Genomic DNA, 19551 nt, shown 5'->3' on the forward strand with positions numbered 1-19551 from the left:
AATTTTGTTGTTTCTGTGTCCAAGAAAGGGAGAAGAAAGAAAAAACAATGTAAGTATAAACAGAAGCAAAGAAAATGAACAGGCAAACAGGATGAAATCCAAATGAAGCTGCATCCTGTTCCCTTAGAACTTATACTTTGGAGCACACTTTAGTCCGTAGACTAAGCAGGTGGAAGGGATTTGTGCTGGTCTTCTGGGGGATGTGTCTGGAGGGCACAGGAGCATGGAGCTTGGTGTAGTGGCTCTGTTTGCCACTTGGTGGTGCTTCTAGCTCACTGTGGTCTATCCATGAGGTAAAAGTGGCTTCACCCAGCTCTCTAGTCTCTGGCTTGGAAATTTTGTGCCCTCACAGACACACTATCAAGCACCCCTCCTTTATCTCAGGCTTCTGTCTGCTCCCCACCTTTACCCTGTATCCAAGCTGTCTGCCTGCCAGGTGTTACTTCGCTCTAGAGTTTTATCTGAGATGGGGCTGTGTTTCAAAACACAGCACTTCAGAGACCCCTGTGGCTTTGGACCCGTTCTGATTCTCTGGAGGAGGGTTTTGCCAAGCAATGGCAAGTCCTGGCTTGTCCCTGAAAATGTTGTGCAGCAGCAGAGGCTTAGAGTTTATGGTAAATCAGAACACACAACTGGCACCAAGTTTTGCTGTACTCTGGGGTCTTTGTTCCAATATCGGTAAATGTGGCAGCTCTCCATGGTCTGCCAGGACTTTTGCCTGTGGAGAAACCATATGGCCTCTACCAAATGCACTCCAAGCTGGGGAACTGCTTCTCCCTGTGTGGTACACAGACCCCTCAGACCACACTGCCTAATCATGGGAGTTTCCTCTACTTCCTCACCAGAATACCACCAGGCACTGAACTCTGGACCTTTAGATTCTTTGCTCCACTGTTTATAGAATCCTGGTGATGTTAAAACCCTCTCCTTTCTCTTTCTCAATGGTTTTGGGGAACAGATTTCTTGTCTAGTCCCCTGTGTTTTCACTCTTTCTCTCCAGCTTCTTTTGGGGGTAGTGCTTTTCTTGTGTGTTCCAACATGCTGCACTCTCTCCCTTTCTCTTTGTCCTCTCCACAAAAAAGGTTCCCTACCCTCCATGGCTCCGTGGCTTTTCTCTCCTTCAGTTTACCTCTCTGCACTATGTATCTGCCAAGTTCTCTGGCTCAAATTATGCAGATTGTTGCGTTAATCCTCAGATCGATTTCCTAGGTGTTCAAAATGGTTTTATGCTAATATAGCTGCATTTCAGGGGCAAGACAAGCTCAGGGTCTCCATACTACTCTGCCATCTTAACTCGCCCCGCCCTTTAAAAAAATTCTCCTGCATTTATTTTAGCCTTGACAGGAACTAGGGATGATTATGCAGGAAAGCTAAAACTTACCACCAACCTAATTGTACTGTTATTTTAATCTACTGAAGAGCAGGAGTCTCAGTAGAAAAGCATCGTTCAGCCAAAGTGAGACATTCAACTGTCCTGTGGTGTCAAGTGTTCCTAGGTAAATTTTGTACTCTGTGGCCAGTCACTCAAGATTGCTCACTTTGAATGGTGTGTGTTTACTGCCAGCAAACCCAAGAGTGCAGTGTGGTGTCAGAGCAGTGCTAGTGGAGCAGCCTCTAGTGCTAGGAGCTCTGGTCACAGAGCTCATTGGGTTGGCCTGGAGAAAGAAATTAGCATCACATTGATTGTAATCATAGTTCTGCTTTCTGATGATGTGACCCGTTTCATTCTTAGTGCAGAGTTAGCATTCCTGGCTTCATATAATTAGAAACAACTGATTTTGTAGTGGGAGAAAATACTGTACAGTTTTTCCAATTATCTGCATAACAAACGACTCCAAGTCTTAGTGGCTTAAAACAACTGTTTATTATATTTCATTCTTCTCTGGATAGAGTGAGCTCAGTTGGGTGGTTTTCACAGAGGGTTTCTCATGTTGCAGTCAGATTTTGGTAGGGGCTGTAATCTCCTGAAAGTTCTCCTGGGCTAGGGATAGCAACTAAGTTGGCTCACTCACACAGTGGGACTGCTTAATGGAGTGTCTCCTTGTGGCCGTTCCATGCAGCTTGGGCTTTTAACAGCATGACAGCTGGATTCTAAGAGGGAACCTTCCAGAAGGAGCATATATTCCAAGAGACAGGAAGCTGAAGCTGCTGGACAAGTTAAGGACAGCTTCTAGAACTAGCTTTAGCTTCCTGCTGTTGTGTTCAGTTGATCAGAGCAGTCTCAGGGCCTTCCTAGATTCAAAGGTGTGAAGAAACAGACTCTATCTCATACTGGACGCGTGTGAAGGTCACATTTTTGCAGAATAGTATTTGGGATGGGAGTATTGTAGTCATCTTTGGACAGTACGGTCTGTTAGAAACTCTTAATAAATGACTGTTTAATGCCTTAAAGGAGTATATTAGTATATTTTTGCATTGATACTGTATGTGTATGTGTGCATGTATGTGTTGCATAAACACTGTGTGTATGTGTGTATATGTGTGTGCGTAAATATACATGCATACACATACATATATGTGATACATACATACTTACATACATGGTATTTCAGCATCAATATACATTATTACCCTTGGCTTAAAAAACACACACAACCACACTTTTAATTAGTGTTCACAAAACTCAAAATCATCTGACAGTTGAACTCTCTACCTCTTGTCGAGGTTGTGTTACCACTCTCTATGGAACTTTTACAACTTCTTCCCTATTCTGAAATCTCTAACACTCCCTCCCACTCTAGTCACTCTCGGCTGATGACCTTGCTTCTTTTTTTCCTTGAGAATAAAGCACCTGGAGGAAAAATTTCGTTTTCCTGTCACCAAATCTCCCAAATGCCTTTGTCATTATCCGTATTCTATGCTTTTCCTCTGTGACAATATATGGAATATCTAGCCTAAGCAGAGCTTCCCTTCTTGGGGACCCATCTCTTCTTGGCTACTCAAAGACTTAATATCTGCATCATCAAATTTTTTTCTTTTTACTATATCATTCCCTTCAGCATACGAGTATCCTGAAATTTTGTTTCATTGAAAAAAAACCCCTCCCCTGATTGCACAGCATTATTCTACTATCTTATTTCTCTGCTTCCAATTACTGAAAATTCTACAAGAGTTGTCTGTGTTCTGTTCCCATTTTTCTTCTCTCCCATTATTCTTGAATTCACTCCAACAATTTCATCAAAATTGCCCTTATAGGTATCAGTGATGGCCACCACAAACCCAAATGCAGTGCTTAACTCTCAGTCTGTATTTTATTTAACTTCTCAGTCAGTGCATTTGACAAAGTCCTCATTAAAACCCTGTATTCAGTACACTCCTGCTTTTCCTCTCATCTCACTCCTTTCTCCTTCTTTGTTTCCTGTGCTAGATACTCCTCTAGATGACCTCTAAATACTGGAATTCAATGTCAAACCTAGCATGTTAAAATTGAACATTGTTTCCCTCCTCCAGTCATGCTTCCCAGGCCAAGAAAAAGAGAAATCCTTGACTCCACTCATATCCCACATCTGATATATCCACAGATCCTGACAGCTTTAACCTACAAAACATGTCAAAACCCCAGGCCCTAAAAGTTTTACATTATGCTTCTTACCTTTGTCTAGTCAACTGTAATCCTGTGGATTGTTGTAATAAATAGCCTGCTGACTGGAACCCCTGCCTTCCTTTTTGCCTTTTCGTGGTTTATTCTCAGCAGCACTCAGAGTGATGCTTTCAAGCCTTAATCCTATCACATCATTCTCCCTATCTTCAGTGGCATTCCATCTTGCTTGGAATAAAAGCCAAACCCTTTACCAAAGCCCTGCCTGATCTGGTCTCTGGTACTTCTCTGACTGCATCATCACCACTCTCCCCCTTGTTCACTTTGCTGAAGGTACACTGACCTCTCTGTTCTCTCTGAACATGCCAAGTCCACTTCCACATCAAGGCATTTGTTCTTGCTGTTTTTTATGCCTCTAAAACTTCCCCAGTTTTGTTTTCAATTTGTTTTAAATTTGAACTTCCTCAGTTTTCCCAAATGCTGTCACCTTGTTTCATTCAGGTTTCTAGTTAAAGTTCAGCTCCCAAAGAAGCCCACCCTACCTGAAGTATTACCTTCCCCCACTCCCCAGCCAGCCCACCCTTTGCCACCCACTATTTCTATTCTGCTATAATTTTATTTTTAGAACTTATCACTACCATTATTTATTTGTCTGCAGCCTGTCTCTGCTCTCTAGAATGAAGCCACGAGAGTAGGGACTTTTTTTTTATATGAAATTTATTGTCGGGGCGCCTGGGTGGCGCAGTCGGTTAAGCGTCCGACTTCAGCCAGGTCACGATCTCGCGGTCCGTGAGTTCGAGCCCCGCGTCAGGCTCTGGGCTGATGGCTCGGAGCCTGGAGCCTGTTTCCGACTCTGTGTCTCCCTCTCTCTCTGCCCCTCCCCCGTTCATGCTCTGTCTCTCTCTGTCCCAAAAATAAATAAAAAACGTTGGAAAAAAAAAATTAAAAAAAAAAAAAAAAGAAATTTATTGTCAAATTGGTTACCATACAATACCCAGTGCTCATCACAACAGGTGCCCTCCTCAGTGCCCATCACCCACTTTCCCCTCCCTCCCACCCCCCATCAACCCTCAGTTTATTCTCAGTTTTTAAGAGTAGGGTGGGGACTTTTGATCACAACATAGTGATAGCATTCATCAGGTGCTTCATAAGCGTTTGTAATCAAGTGATTGAATAAATGCTTGTGTGTATGTATGCAGTGGATTATTGGGTATGGTTTGATGGGAAAATAATCTAATTTTCTATTTTAAACTTTGGTGGCCCTATTTTATCAAAAATAAATGAATATGCTGGAAGGAGACACCACATTGCCTTTGTTGCTTACCTTAAGATCTCAATATTCTAAATGATATAATTTTCTTAGGCCTTTTTATATGAACTGACAAGAATTTTTAAGTTCATTCTGCCAGCATTGTGTACCATCAAGGTACTTAACTTTTCTTTGTATAAACATTGAGTGAAAAAGGATCTCATGCTATTAGCAATGATGTAGTTAGAGTGCATGATTCCTGAGGTCTTCTATTTAAAAATACTTTGCCTGTGAGGGGCGCCTGAGTGGCTCAGTCAGTTAAGCGTCTGACTTCAGCTCAGGTCATGATCTCATGGTTCATGAGTTAAACCCCCACATTGAGCTCTGTGCTGACAGCTCAGAGCCTGGAGCCTGCTTCAGATTCTGTGTCTCCCTCTCTCACTGCCCCTCCCCTGCTTGCACTCAGTCCCTCTCTCAAAAATAAATAAACATAAAAAAAAATAGTTTCTCTGTGAGATGGATTTTAAAAGTCTAATGCTCCATTAGATGAATTCTAAGTAGCATGAGGTCTTGAACATTTTAATCATAAGATCATTGCCATGAATATTAGCTGATTCTGCTGGTTTGTCATTTACTTTATTATTAATTTTATTTATAGTTAACTTTAATCAAGCTTATTTTGGCAAGTGTCTTTTTAGAGGAAATTCTAGATAGAGGCTTTACTAACCCTATGGTACAGGTTGATCTGACTTTAAAAAGCATTCTTTATAGAAAAGTTACATTCCAAGAGTTTTAATTATCATATAGAATCATGCTTCTCTATAACCGAAAGAGAAACCTAAAAATTTCCAAACCAGGATTGCACTTGTGAGCAAATAAGACTTTAGTTTTTAAATCTATGTTCTTAAGTAAATCTTTTTCATCAAGTATCTACTGTCATGGCATTTACACTTTTTATCTGTTAAAAGCCCTATCATGTCCATAATTAAATTCATTAAGGTGTTTCCATTTAACTCTTACAAAGGTGACATTTTTTATTAAACTGAAAAGAGTTCATATCTTTGACACTAGGGATGCATATTGTTTACAAAAGCTAATTAAAACTAGATGAGGCCTGGAAACCTGGAGTGAATATTACTCCAGAGATTGTGGCTTTTTATTGGAACCTTAGTTCCTTCAAAGTAGGGCAAGTGATTCTCTCTTCCCTTCCCCAACTTGAGTATCCCTCGTAGAGAAACCAGAGATGTTACATACATAGTAACTTCTGACAGGGAAATCAGCTGTAGACTCCTATGAGTCTAACTTTGTGTTCTGATTAAGTTTAGTAACTCTGATTTACTGGAAAATGAATTGTCCAAAATGGAGTAGAGATAAATGGTATTTTGCATGCTCCAGAGGAATTGTATTACTTGTTAGATGTTATCTATATAGAGATGTTTAGACAGTAGGAACTAAGTACTTTGTTTTAAGATTCTTAAATATGCTCCTCTTTACATTGCCTTTTTTAGAGATTCAGAGAAATGAACACTTCATAGTTTAACTATTTCTCTTTCTTTTTCATTCTTTTTCCCTATCCCTTTTTCATGTCACCCAAAACCAAAAATGCCCTTTCAGAAACACAAAGTAGATCTTTTCTACAAGCTACGCCATGTGATGAACGAACTTATTGACCTTCGAAGGCAGCTACTGTCTGGTCACCTCACTCAGGATCAGGTGCGGGAGGTTAAGCGGCATATCACCGTGCGCCTGGACTGGGGTAATGAGTAAGTATGAATATCATTTGGGCATTTCAGTTACTTTATGTTAACTCAGTTCTTAAAGAGTTTGAACCTGATCAAAACTCTCTTTAGTGATTAAAAGACATTATTATATTCCGCACTAAGCTTTGATCATTTTTAAGATGAGTAGTTGTTTCTTTTGGTTTAGCAAAGGGCACTTACTGGCTCTACACACTGAAACTCACACAGTTTTTTATTTTATTTTATTTTTTATTTTTTTAAATTTACATCCAAATTAGTTAGCATATAGTGCAACAATGATTTCAAGAGTAGATTCCTTAGTGCCCCTTACCCATTTAGCCCATCCCCCCTCCCACAACCCCTTCAGTAACCCTCAGTTTGTTCTCCATATATCTCAATTTTTATTTTCACTTCTGGAATATTAAATAATTGGACTGCATTATCCTGTGAGGTCTCTTCCAGCTCAAATTCTTTGATTCTAGATCTCAGTAATCAGAGTACATACACTTCTGTTTCATCTTTTAGTATCTTTATTTTTTCATGTGATTTCTGTCTTTTACATTTTATAGCCATGCAATTTATCTGAGTATGCATATACTCCAAATGGGAACTGTCTACATCTCTACTTCAGAATATTCTTAACTAATTTGTCATTCAAAAATAGTCCTGCATTTATGCAGGAGGTATGGTTATTTGTCATATATAGCATTCTAAGACTTTGGCTTGGGAAGCTAGAGTAGATAGTATTCAAATTTTATTTCTTCCTAGATATAATAATTGATACAATTCTCAAGTGATTTTGTCTCATTATCTTAAAATCAAGTCCATTGAACTTTAAAGTGTCCAGGTTGTTTCCTGGTCATACATATACTTTATGTATGTTTTAGTACAAGTCTTTAGCTCCTCACCCTCTCAAGATGTCATTGAAATGAAAAATAAAAAGAATGGGAGGGGGCCTAGTAATAAATGGAATATATGAACTCATTTCTAGAAGCTTGAATGTAGATAGAGTATTAATGATGAAGGAAGCCCAGTATATGTGGAAGAAACTTTAGCTAATGAAAGAGATGTTCTGTCCAGCAGTTTGCAGAATCATGGAGGAGCATACCTTGGTGCTTAAAAAGGCAGGGGGATTGCTTAAAAGTATATAAAAGGAATAACCCACTGCCATGAGTAGAAAGACTGGCAGCCAGTCGTTTCAGATAAACAAATACAAAGACAGACTTCCTGGGGGAACTGGGCAACAAGAGTGTACTCTGGGACCTTTATTACAAAGCCCTCCATATTGTGTTATGTAAGGGTTTCAAATTGTAATGACCAGATCCCTTCCACTTACCAGAAAGAAACTTTGCTAGTCACCCACCATGTGCAAAAACTCCCCACACTTCTAGTGCTTTTTAAATTGGGATGGACAGGGGCGCCTTGAGGTGGCTTGGTCGGTTAAGCATCCGACTTCGGCTCAGGTCATAATCTCACAGTCCGTGGGTTCGAGCCCCGTGTCAGGCTGTGCTGACAGCTTGGAGCCTGGAGCCTGCTTCAGATTCTGTGTCTCTTTCTCTCTCTGCCCCTCCCCCACTCATGCTCTGTCTTTGTCTCTCAAAAAAATGAATAAACGTTAAAAAAATTTTTTTAATTAAAAAAATAAATATATTGAGATGGACAGTTGAGTATCACCAGGTATTAAAAAAAAAAAGTTAGGGAGGGAGCCAAACCATAAGAGACTCTTAAAAACTGAGAATAAACTGAGGGTTGATGGGGGTGGGAGGGAGGGGAAAGTGCGTGGTGGGCATTGAGGAGGGCACCTGTTGGGATGAGCACTGGGTGTTGTATGGAAGCCAATTTGACAATAAATTTCATATTAAAAAAAAGAAAGAAAAGATTAGATTCATAGTGATATGGTTAAAATAAAAAATAAAAGAAACCAAAAAAAATCCTTCCATAGAGAAGAGAGAAAGACCAGGATAAACAAAATACTTTGCACCATTGGAAGGAAATAACCCGGCCCTCAAGACAACTAGACATTAGTAAAGAACTTAAAAAAAAAATCTCTCAGCACCCTCAGAGAGAGTCAAAATCCATTATGTAAAATAAAGTACTCTGAAAAAGAAATAGAGAATGTGATTTCCCAAATAAAACATTCAAAAAGAGAACAGTAAGATAATTTTATGTTATTTCTGGGAAAATAAAACAAAAAGATGGGAAATGTTTGAAGAAAGAAGAGCAATACAAAGGTTCGGTCCAGGGGGCCTAATATCAGATGCTATAATTTCCAGAAAAAGAACACAGGCAATAAAGAGGAGATCCTAAAGAAATTATAGAAGAGAATTTCCCAGAGCCAAAGAGCCAGGAGTCTTGGATTGGAAGATCCCACCAAATACCTAACATAATGAATGGGGGAAAAGCCCAAAATCCACAGCAAGGCATTGTAAGATATTTCAGTATTCCAGGGATGAAGAGAAGATCCTAAAAGGTTTTCAGGCAGGAAAACAAGTCTTCTTACAAAATAATAAGAATCACACCAACCTCAAAAGTTTTATCAGTAATACCAGATTCTGGGATATAATGAAGTAGTATCTTCACAATTCTGTAGGAAATGGTTTGCCAGCCGGAATTGTATTAACAGCAAAACTATCTAAGTGTAAGGGCCAGCTAAAACCTTTTTAAAGTATTCATGGAAGTGGAAGTTGCCTTTCATGGCTCCTTTCTTAAGAAGGGACTTGACAAGTGAATGTGTTCTTACAAAAGTGGAACAGCACATTAGGAAGGAGGAAACACAAAATCTAATAAAGTCGATCCAACTCAGAGTGGTGCTGTTCTTCCTTAGAAAAGAAAACAAAAAGTACAACCCTAAATTGGCTATTTGTGAACTTTTGAAGTGACAGAGTTCTGTCCTTGTTTGTTTCATTAAATTAAACCCTCTCTTGACTGTCAGTAGGGTTACCTGGCACACACCACAGACTCCTTGTATGATATAATATGGATTCAGGTGTACCATAGATCAGACAGTATTCTCTAAATCTAACTTCAGCAATAAAAATCTTAGCAAAATACTGTATGTTACATATGGCATAGCTACTGATCCTACTTCCTCAGCCACAAACAGTACTGTTATAAAATGGTATTATATTTATTTAATAAATCAAAGGCAGTAATAATTTCAAAAATAATATTACTATGTGCCAAGCAAATTGTAAACTTGAACCAATGACACCAAGTTGTATATAAATCATTATGTTGCAGTTTAGCTGTAATTATACATACCAGTAAATAAAGAAGAGAAATATTCAAGAAGAGAAAGAGAGAAAGACCAGTGAAGGAAACAATCAGCAAAACTAAAAGGCAACTGACAGAATGGGGGAAGATATTTATAAATGACATATCAGATAAAGGGTTAGTATCTAAAATCTATAAAGAACTTATCAAACTCAACACCCAAAAAACAAATAATCCATTGAAGAAATGGGCAAAAGACACTAACTGACACTTCTCCAAAGAACACATCCAGATGGCCAACCGACACATGAAAAAATGCTCAATATCACTCATTGTGGAAATACAAATCAAAACCACAATGAGATACCACATTACACCTGTCAGAAAGGTGAACATTAACAACTCAGGCAACAACAGATGTTGGAGAGGATGTGGAGAAAGAGGATCTCTTTTGCAATGTTGGTGGGAATGCAAGCTGGTGCAGCCACTCTGGAAAGCAGCTACTCTGGAAAACACTCTCAAAAAACTAAAAATAGAACTACCCTATGACCCAGCAATTGCACTATTAAGCATTTATCCATGGGATACAGGTGTGCTGTTTCGAAGGGACACATGCACCCCCATGTTTATAGTAGCACTATCAACAATAGCCAAAGTATGGAAAGAGCCTAAATGTCCATCGATGGATGAATGGATAAAGAAGATGTGGTATATATATACAATGAAGTATTACTCGGCAATCAAAAAGAATGAAATCTTGCCATTTGCAACTACATGGATGGAACTGGAGGGTATTATGCTAAGTGAAGTTAGTCAGAGAAAGACAAAAATCATGACTTCACTATATGAGGACTTTAGGAGACAAAACAAATGAACATAAGGGAAGGGAAACAAAAATAATATAAAAACAGGGAAGGGGACAAAACAGAAGAGACTCATAAATATGGAGAACAAACTGAGGGTTGCTAGAGGGGGTGTGGGAGGGGGGGTTGGCTAAATGGGTAAGGGGCACTAAGGAATCTACTCCTGAAATCATTGTTGTACTATATGCTAACTAATTTAGATGTAAATTTTAAAAAATAAAAAATTAAATTAAAAAAAAAGTTATGTTCTTATATTTTTAGAAACTGAAATATGAAGGGCATAAAACAAAAGTTGTGCTCAAATGAGCTGGCCATTATGTCTGCATAAGTCTGTTCAAAGAGTAAGTCAGTTAATTATATCCTCTCCAAAGGAATTTTAAAATTATTTCTAGTAATGTAATTTTAATGTGTTAATATTTTCAGCACCTTCCATAAAGATGTTACTAGAAGTTTCTTCTCTTTTTTTTTTTTTTTTAAATTTTTTTTTTCAACATTTTTTATTTATTTTTGGGACAGAGAGAGACAGAGCATGAACGGGGGAGGGGCAGAGAGAGAGGGAGACACAGAATCGGAAACAGGCTCCAGGCTCCGAGCCGTCAGCCCAGAGCCTGACGCGGGGCTGGAACTCACGGACCGCGAGATCGTGACCTGGCTGAAGTCGGACGCTTAACCGACTGCGCCACCCAGGCGCCCCAGAAGTTTCTTCTCTTTAATCTCACATTATATAGCATAGCTAAATTAAATTTGTGTTAATCCAGGATTGACACATCTTAACTGATCTTTACCTTAGAAAAACACCTAAGGAATGCTTTATTCATAGAATAATTTATGAGATTTTTGTATTTCTTCTTCAGGTAGAAAGTACAGATTTGAATATAGTCTAAACACTTTATAAGCTGTTGAATTAGGATAATGTTTCTATTGATCATAAATGTCAAATGAAACAATCGGTATCTTTTTATTCCAAAGTCTCAACATTAAGACAAATCACCAATAAATACATAATTTCCAGTTCTTCTCTTGTCTTTATCTTCTTCTGTCATATTCTCTCTACCCCCCCCCTTTTTGTACCTTCTCTCTCAGATTTTTCATGCATCTTAACCCACCCATATCCCATTCTTCCCGCTTAGTTTTTCCCCTCACCAAGGAAATTCCTTTTAGAGGAAGCAGCACAAGCAGAAGCTTGGGTTGTAGTATGCAGAAAATCCTGCCACCCCATCCCTCACCCCAACAAGTTTCCTCTAAGTAGATTTTAGCTAGGACTCGGAAGGTCTTATGACTCAGTACTTTTCCTTTAAGGACATGGTGATATTTTCCAGCTTTAGGACATCTGAAATTAGCAGAAGTTTCCAGTGACTTCTTAGAGTTACTCTGATACAGGGTGTTGTGCCTGTCAATTAGTAACTTGCCATATCCAAGAAATCTGAGATAACAATGTTTAAAGTATTCATGTGTCAAAATCCTTTGAAGTTATGTTCAAATGGCTAAATTTCTCTCTCCCTTCCTCTCTCACTCTCCCTCTCTCTCCCTCTCTCCCTCCCTCTCTCCCCTCAGTCCTCTCTGTGTCTGTCTCTCTGCATCTGTTTTGCTCATCATCATCCCCTGAACTTAGCACAATACCTGCCCTTGGCAGGCACCATGTGAATGTATCTAATACAACAGGTTTGTTTTTATGCCTGGTGACCACTCATTCACCAATCTGTATTTGTTTCCTCTGGATTGATACACTGACACAAAAATCATCCCTCAAACTATTGTGACTAAATTGATTACAGTCACTTATTAGTACTTAACCGTCATGGTTATTAGTAGAAAATAGCAGGTAGAAGTGGGAATACCATAGGCTCAGAGTAAGACAGACATAGTTTGAGACAAGCCCAACTCTGCTGCCTTAATAGTCCACCTAGTTAACCTCTCTGTACTTTAGTTTTCTCAATTTTAAAATGGATCTAATACTGTCTACTTCCCATAGTGCTTAAAGATGATATATATAAAATGCCTATCCCAAGTAAATGTTCAGTAAAGGGTAGCTGTTATTAGTTATGTCATATTATGTTATTGTATAAATATAAATATACTAGGCTTTCATTAGTGTAGTTATTAGCCATATGATCTCTTTACAATAAGTGTTAGAAAAAGCCAGTACATACAGGAAATCCTAGTATCGCTAGTCTTTCTCAACCAATTTTGGGAGAGAACTAAGTTCTGGCGCCTTAACACATCCATTGTATATGATTAATTAACTTCAAATTATTTTCTATGTTCTGTGGTTTAGATGAGGAACCCCAGAAGAAAAAGATACAATAGAAAATAGAATATAAAACATTCTTACACATATATATATATATATATGTATGTATTACATATATATATGTAATATATATACATATATATTAGAATGCACATATATGTGTGTGTGTGTATATATATATATACATATATATATATGTATATATATATATATGTATATATATATATATATATATGATTCAAATAATTTGATACAGAGTTTCAGGGCCTTTAAAGAGCTGCACCTGAAAGAATGTAGGACTAGGAATATCTCTTATTCACTCCTGTGTCCATAAGTTCAGCATGAGGCTAGCACAGAGTAGGTGGTAATAAAGTATTGAACTATTGGAATGAATGAGTGATCAGTGCCAGGTGGCAAGACAAGACTAAATGTTTTTGTGAAGAATGTGCACCTATAGGATTAGACTATTTTTGAAAACTCAGCTCTATACTACATCTGTATATAGATATACATAGATGTATTAATTCTCCTGCTTGTGTCCCTCTGTTCAAGAGTCTCTTTTTCAGATATTGTATCTCTTTGATCACCATCCTTGTAATTTAAGCCATATTTTTGTTAATGATGTCACACGTAATTATGATAATTATAACAGCAGTAATAGTTTGCAGTGCCAGACAGTGTGCTAAATGCTTCCATGGATTGATCTTTACAACAGCCTGTGATAGTAGATAAGATAGTGTGGCCTGGTGGAAGAGCCAAAATGCAAACCAGGCAATCTGACACCAGAGCCCATGCTCCTCAGTATTCTGTTGCACTGCCTCCCCATACTGCAAAGACAGGGAAGAGACTAAATTGACCACTCCCTGCACTTACTGTTCACTATTCTTAGGGTAAACCACTGAGAGAAATAGAAACCTCTTTTCCAGAATAAAATTTGTAGTGAACGAGTGTGGCTTCTCACCATGCAGCATCTCTGCCTTTTTTTCAGTGAGGCCAGTCCTCTGATTTAGCTTTGGAAAACTACTCTTCCTCCTTTGAAGACTATCTCAGTAGAAGGAACTCAGTCTTTGGTTTTTATAAGATCACCCATTAATAATTTTTCTATTGCCTATGATAATGAAATCAAGAAACTAAAAGGAACTGTGCTCTAGTGACAGGGGAGAATCAGTGTGATGAATATGAACATTTGCTTGACTCACAACTGCTGTATTCTCCATACCCAGCACCATTGGTGGGAAATGGTAGGTCCTCAGAGAGTACCTATGGGGTGAGTGGATGGGTGTCTGCATGGATAGTTGAATGGACAAGCAAGCTAAGTGTATCAGAGTGCTAAGACAGAGTGTACATAAATGCCAGTCTCCAGGCATGCCCATTGCTCTGTGTGGTACACAACCACAGAGCACATACACTCAATCCTAGTCCTATTGACTTAGGTCCATTGGAATTTTTTTCTTATGCTGTTGTTTTGAAAACATCTGTTTTGAGTGGAATATGTGCACAGTCTTTTTGTTATTTAATTGTAATATTTAGACTATCATATATTTTGTGAGCACTAATGGTTAAAGAATATGTATAGAATTTTGATTCATTTTTGTATTTAAAATGTTTCAAAAGAAGGACTATAGAAATTTGGGAAATGTTTTTAATGATGAGTTGGATGATTCCACTTCCCTAATGCAAATACTAATGCCATTTAAAAATCTTTCCTCTGTTTTTCTAAATGTATATAAAAGTATTTTAAATACTTTGAGATCATATCTGCAAAATTATCTTTATGGTGTAAATTGCTTTTTATGATAAGAAAGGTAGAAAGGATGTGCTTCAGGTTTCTCTTGCTTTCCATGACACTGCTGCTTTTACATCCCTTAAGTGTTAGAAGCCAGAGACCTGAAATATCAGAGAAATTAAAAATAGCTAATATGAGGTGACTGAATGGAATATTTCCTTGATGTAAGAACACAGGATCCCAGTGGTAGAAAAATTAAATCTCTTATCAACTTAAGTATATTCTATAATCAGATTCAATGGCATGGCTTTACCATTAAACTGTAAGCTATCATAGTTAAAGCCAACAGTGTATTACTACTGATCTCAACATGCAAAACTGAGGATTTTGTTTTTTGCACTTAGTACCAAAAATTATTTCTTCTTTAAAAATTCATGTTTTTCTATTAAGGATAATGTAAGTTATAATATATATAATAGAAAAACTTGAGTTTTTATCTTTTAGTAGAAAAATAGATTTCTTCTTTATTCTTGCGTGCTGAAAAGTACCAATCTAAATTTTGATTCTTAATCATGGTAATCGCTTTAGCCTATACAATTAGTATATTTGCTCCCACCTTTTTCATATAGGTTCTTATTTTTATTTTAGCAATCTTACTGCAACTTCTTTAACCTCTTCATATCTTTTCCTATGAATAGGTTATAAATTATAAAGAAAACAAATCTGCATTTTGGATGTACACATAGTTTTATCTTAGATGAGTGGTGCTTTTATGCACAGAAAGAGTCTACGGAATTAGTTTTTCTAGCATCTTCCTTTAAAAAAATTTTTTTTGATGTTTATTTATTTTTGATGACAGAGCATGAGAAATAGAGGGGCAAAAAGAGAAGGAGACACAGAATCCGAAGCAGGCTCCAGGCTCTGAGCTGTCAGCACAGAGCCCAATGCAGGGTTTGAACACAGGAACTGTGAGACCATGACCTGAGCCACAGTTGGTTGCTTAACCGACTGAGCCACCTAAGTGCCCCTGTTTTGCTAGCATTTTCTAAAAGCAGTTCATCATCCAGTTGAAGAGAAAAAAAATATACTCCTTTCATTGTCTATAGAATACTTTTGCGAGATGCAGTGATTCATAACCCTTGTGCTGTAGTATAGGGTGGTCACAGAGCAGCTCTGAAACCCTAAGAATTATTGACTATCTCCTCAGAAAAAATTCATACATGAATACACACATACTGTTGTAAGCAGTTTTGGGGGCCACAATTCCCTAACTCCATTTGACTCCAGGTTTAGAAAGTAAGAAAGGAGCTAACATTTACTGAATATAAATTATGTTTCATATTTGAACCCAAGATTTCTGGTTCACTGGAGTTATTTTCACTGTTTCATACTAACTGCCAATCAATTGCCAATCACTATCTTTTATTCTTTCCTCCCCAAGTTATACCAGATCTTCTGAATATGGGGATATTTTTTAGGAGTAATACTCCTTGGTTAAGCTTTCATCTAAAGTTTCTTAAGATATTGACTAATGTGTGGTAAAGTCTTTACTATAACCAATGTCATATTAATTAAATTGGAAATGAGATAAAAACTCAACTAGGGGCGCCCAGGTGGCTCAGTCAGTTAAGTGTCGACTTCGGCTCAGGTCATGATCGCATGGTTCATGGGTTCAAGCCCCACATCAGGCTCTGTGCCGACAGCCTATTTCGGATTCTGTGTCTCCCTCTCTCTCTGCCCCTCCCTGCTCATGCTCTATCCCTGTCTGTCTCTCAAAAATGAATAAACATTAAAAAAAATTTTTTTTAACTCTTATTCATTTTTGAGAGACAGAGACAGCTTATGAGCGGATGAGGGGCAGAAAGAGAGGGAAACACAAAATCTGAAGCAGGCTCCAGGCTCCAAGCTGTCAGCACAGAGCCTGACGTGGGGCTCAAACTCACAAACTGTGAGATCATGACCTGAGCAAAGTCGGATGCTTAACCAACTGAGCCACCAAGGCGACCCCCCAAAATTTTTTTAACTCAACTAAAACATACATTCTTTGAGTTTGATATCTTTCAGAGGTGATTTTTATGTGTTTGAATTACAAATCTACTTAGATCCTGAATGATTTTTTCATGCTAATGAAAGTAATGCATGACTAAGCCTTGAGCATACTTGTAGGATTGGTAGGATGAGAAAAATGAACATGACTTATCAATGATCTATAGAAAATACATTCTTAATTCAAACAATCTGTTAGAGACATGGTATTGAATAAATTCATTTTTCCATCAGAAGGGGGAACTACTTGGGGATTAAAACTATCACGGTCTTAAAATCCCCAGCCTCATTTATTTACCTAATGGTGAGCACAGTTAGCTGTTACTGTATAAAGGCATGTCCCTGCTGGGGTAATGTCTCAACCTCTGTACACAAGGTTATGGCAGATAAGAACTTCTGGGCACATAAAAGGAGATGAGTAATTGAAGGACATGGCATGCTGAGTGTGTTCTTTCTCTTTACTAGGCATTTGGGCCTGGACTTGGTGCCTCGAAAGGACTTTGAAGTAGTGGATTCAGACCAGATTAGTGTCTCAGATCTCTATAAAATGGTAAGAAATCTAACACAGGGTAAGCTTGTTCCTACACACTTCATTATTTCTTCTTTGTTTGTTATTCCTAATTACACTATGAAACAGTATTGCTAAAATTGTTCCTTTGTCTTTGTCCCAGTGTATGTAAGGGATCTTCCTTATTCTGACACTACATATCACCATTGCTTTCTAAATGGAAATACTGTGCAAGGCTGTATTGTAATATCCAGGGATCATTTATCTGTTGGTTTTGCTAGTGAATGGAGCTCCTTCAGCCTGCATCCAAAATTTTGTCCCTCACCACCTCTTAAGAAGGGAAGGTAGTTGAAGCTGTAAAGATCCAGTTTATTGGTTAATGTAGTGATTGAACCTGGAAATAATTTAAAGTATAGTAAGAGATAGACGTGATACATCTTTAGCTGTATATTGGCTGTTACTAAAATGTATTGAGTTAATTGATGATGAAGATTACATTTTACAGACTGAATGAGAAGTAACTAGAGGTAAAAAATTTTAAGGTAAAACAAATAAAGATCAGAAGCCTCAGGTGACTATTAAGCTTAAACTAAGGGACTGGGTAAAATATTGCTTTGTGGAGTTATGTATTTGAGTGTTTATTGAAAGAATTACAAGTTTCTATTTAAGGAAAATGTAATTTTTTAGGTAACTTTGAGGGTACAAAGTATGTTGCCTGGTCAAGGACCTTTGGAAATTTTCCTAAGTAATACACAAGTAACATATCAATTGCTAATGTATATTTGCTAGTGTAGGAAAGCATTTGTGTATAGTTGCCCTAACTATGCTCTGTTCAGTATGATGCTGTAAAGCATGAGATTTAGAGATTAAAGATGAACAAGACTTATCCCATCCCTCGAGAATATCACCATCTGGAGTATCGATGTTCTTTACCCTTTCTGGGTCATGGAGATCGGAGAGAATTTCTTCCCAGGACAATGCAAGTATGGTTTTGCATACAAAGTTTTACCCTCAGTTTTAAGTAATTGACAGTTACTTCTGATGTTTTCCCATGAAGTCCATACATGGCCCCCAGGTTGAGAAACTAGTCTAGTGGGATCAAATAGACCACAAACAAACAATTGCCGTATATGTGCTGTATGCCATAAATTTATTAAGATGTTGCTAGAGGGAGTGACTGATTATCTGGGGCTGGGAAAAATCAGTGAAAACTTCCAGTAACTTTGGTAACTTTGGCATGTAAGTATGTGTTAATAATTGGGAGGTAAGTCACAGAAGGAGGCAAGGGTCAGATCATGAAGAGTTTTATAAGCCCCATGTTACACTTTGTCCAGTAGTCTGGTATAGCTATGGGAGTAACGTGATTGGATATGGGTTTCAAATGCTGACTCTGTCTTTAGAGAATGTAAAATGCAGAAGACTGGAATCAGGAAGGAAAGAGACCACAGAAGTGATTCAGGCAATAAATAATGACTAGACAGCAATAAGAATGAAGAAGAAATGCAGTAGAGAATGTAGATGTTAGTAAATAAAAATGATGAATTTTGATCAATTAGATGTGGAAAGTGAAGGGTGATTGAGAGTTTGAGGCTAAGACCTCTCCTTAGAATGGTGGCTTAGAGGATGCTATTTTTGATGAGGATTTTGCATTTTATTCTAAGTGTGACAGAAAGCCTATGAAGGTGTTTGAGCAGAGGAATCACATAATCTGGCTTACATTTTAAAAGGATCCCTCCAGCTGATGTGTGCAGAAGGATCAGAGTGGGGCAAGAATGGAATTAGGGAGCAGTCATTCAAGCAAAATATTTTAATTTTTGGTATTTGGGCCAGAGTTGGAGCAATGAAAGTAGTAAGAAATTGTTGGATTCTGAATGTGTGTTGGAGACAAACCCATTCAGAGTTGGTGATAGATTGATTTGGTATATGTGTGTACAAAAAAGAGGAAGGTCAGAGAAGAATGACTCCTATGTTTTGATCTTCCCAACTTTGACCTTGTAAAAGTGGAATAGGAAATACTGTGGGAGAAGCATGTTTTGGAGTATTGCAGTGGGAATCAATACATTGGTCTGGTTTTTCTTTTCAAGTTTGAGATGACTTTTAGACTGCCAAACTGAGATGCTGAAAGTCTGGTGTTCAGAAGTGAAGCTCAGATATAACAACTTCAGAGTCATCAGAATATTATGTGGTATTACCATTTAAAGATGTTGGATGTGATTACCATTACCTTCCACAAACCTTCATACAGTGAAACCCAGTATTCAGCAGATCCTACACAGCACTTCTGGACAGCCAGACATCAATAAACATTGGAGGAAACCTCGCACATAAAAGTCAGAGACAGAACAAATACATGTGAAAGGAAATTGGAAGAAACAGACAAGTCAATAGAAGAAAATGGTGGTTGCTGTCTGCAAAGAG

The 19551-nt window shown here is 37.9% G+C and overlaps 1 protein-coding gene across 4 annotated transcripts in view; it reads left to right on the plus strand.

Moving 5' to 3' along the window:
- Positions 1-19551, plus strand: part of DOCK3 (dedicator of cytokinesis 3) — a 579897-nt gene that overhangs the window by 345887 nt on the left and 214459 nt on the right. For all 4 annotated transcript variants that reach the window (XM_042979031.1, XM_042979034.1, XM_042979033.1 and 1 more), the window contains 2 exons: positions 6402-6550; positions 17091-17175. In XM_042979031.1, coding sequence (XP_042834965.1) covers positions 6402-6550; positions 17091-17175 — 234 coding nt within the window. The remainder of the gene's footprint in view (positions 1-6401; positions 6551-17090; positions 17176-19551) is intronic.

This window comes from Panthera tigris, chromosome A2 (genome assembly GCF_018350195.1).
Source record: "Panthera tigris isolate Pti1 chromosome A2, P.tigris_Pti1_mat1.1, whole genome shotgun sequence".
Classification (NCBI taxonomy): Eukaryota; Metazoa; Chordata; class Mammalia; order Carnivora; family Felidae; genus Panthera; species Panthera tigris.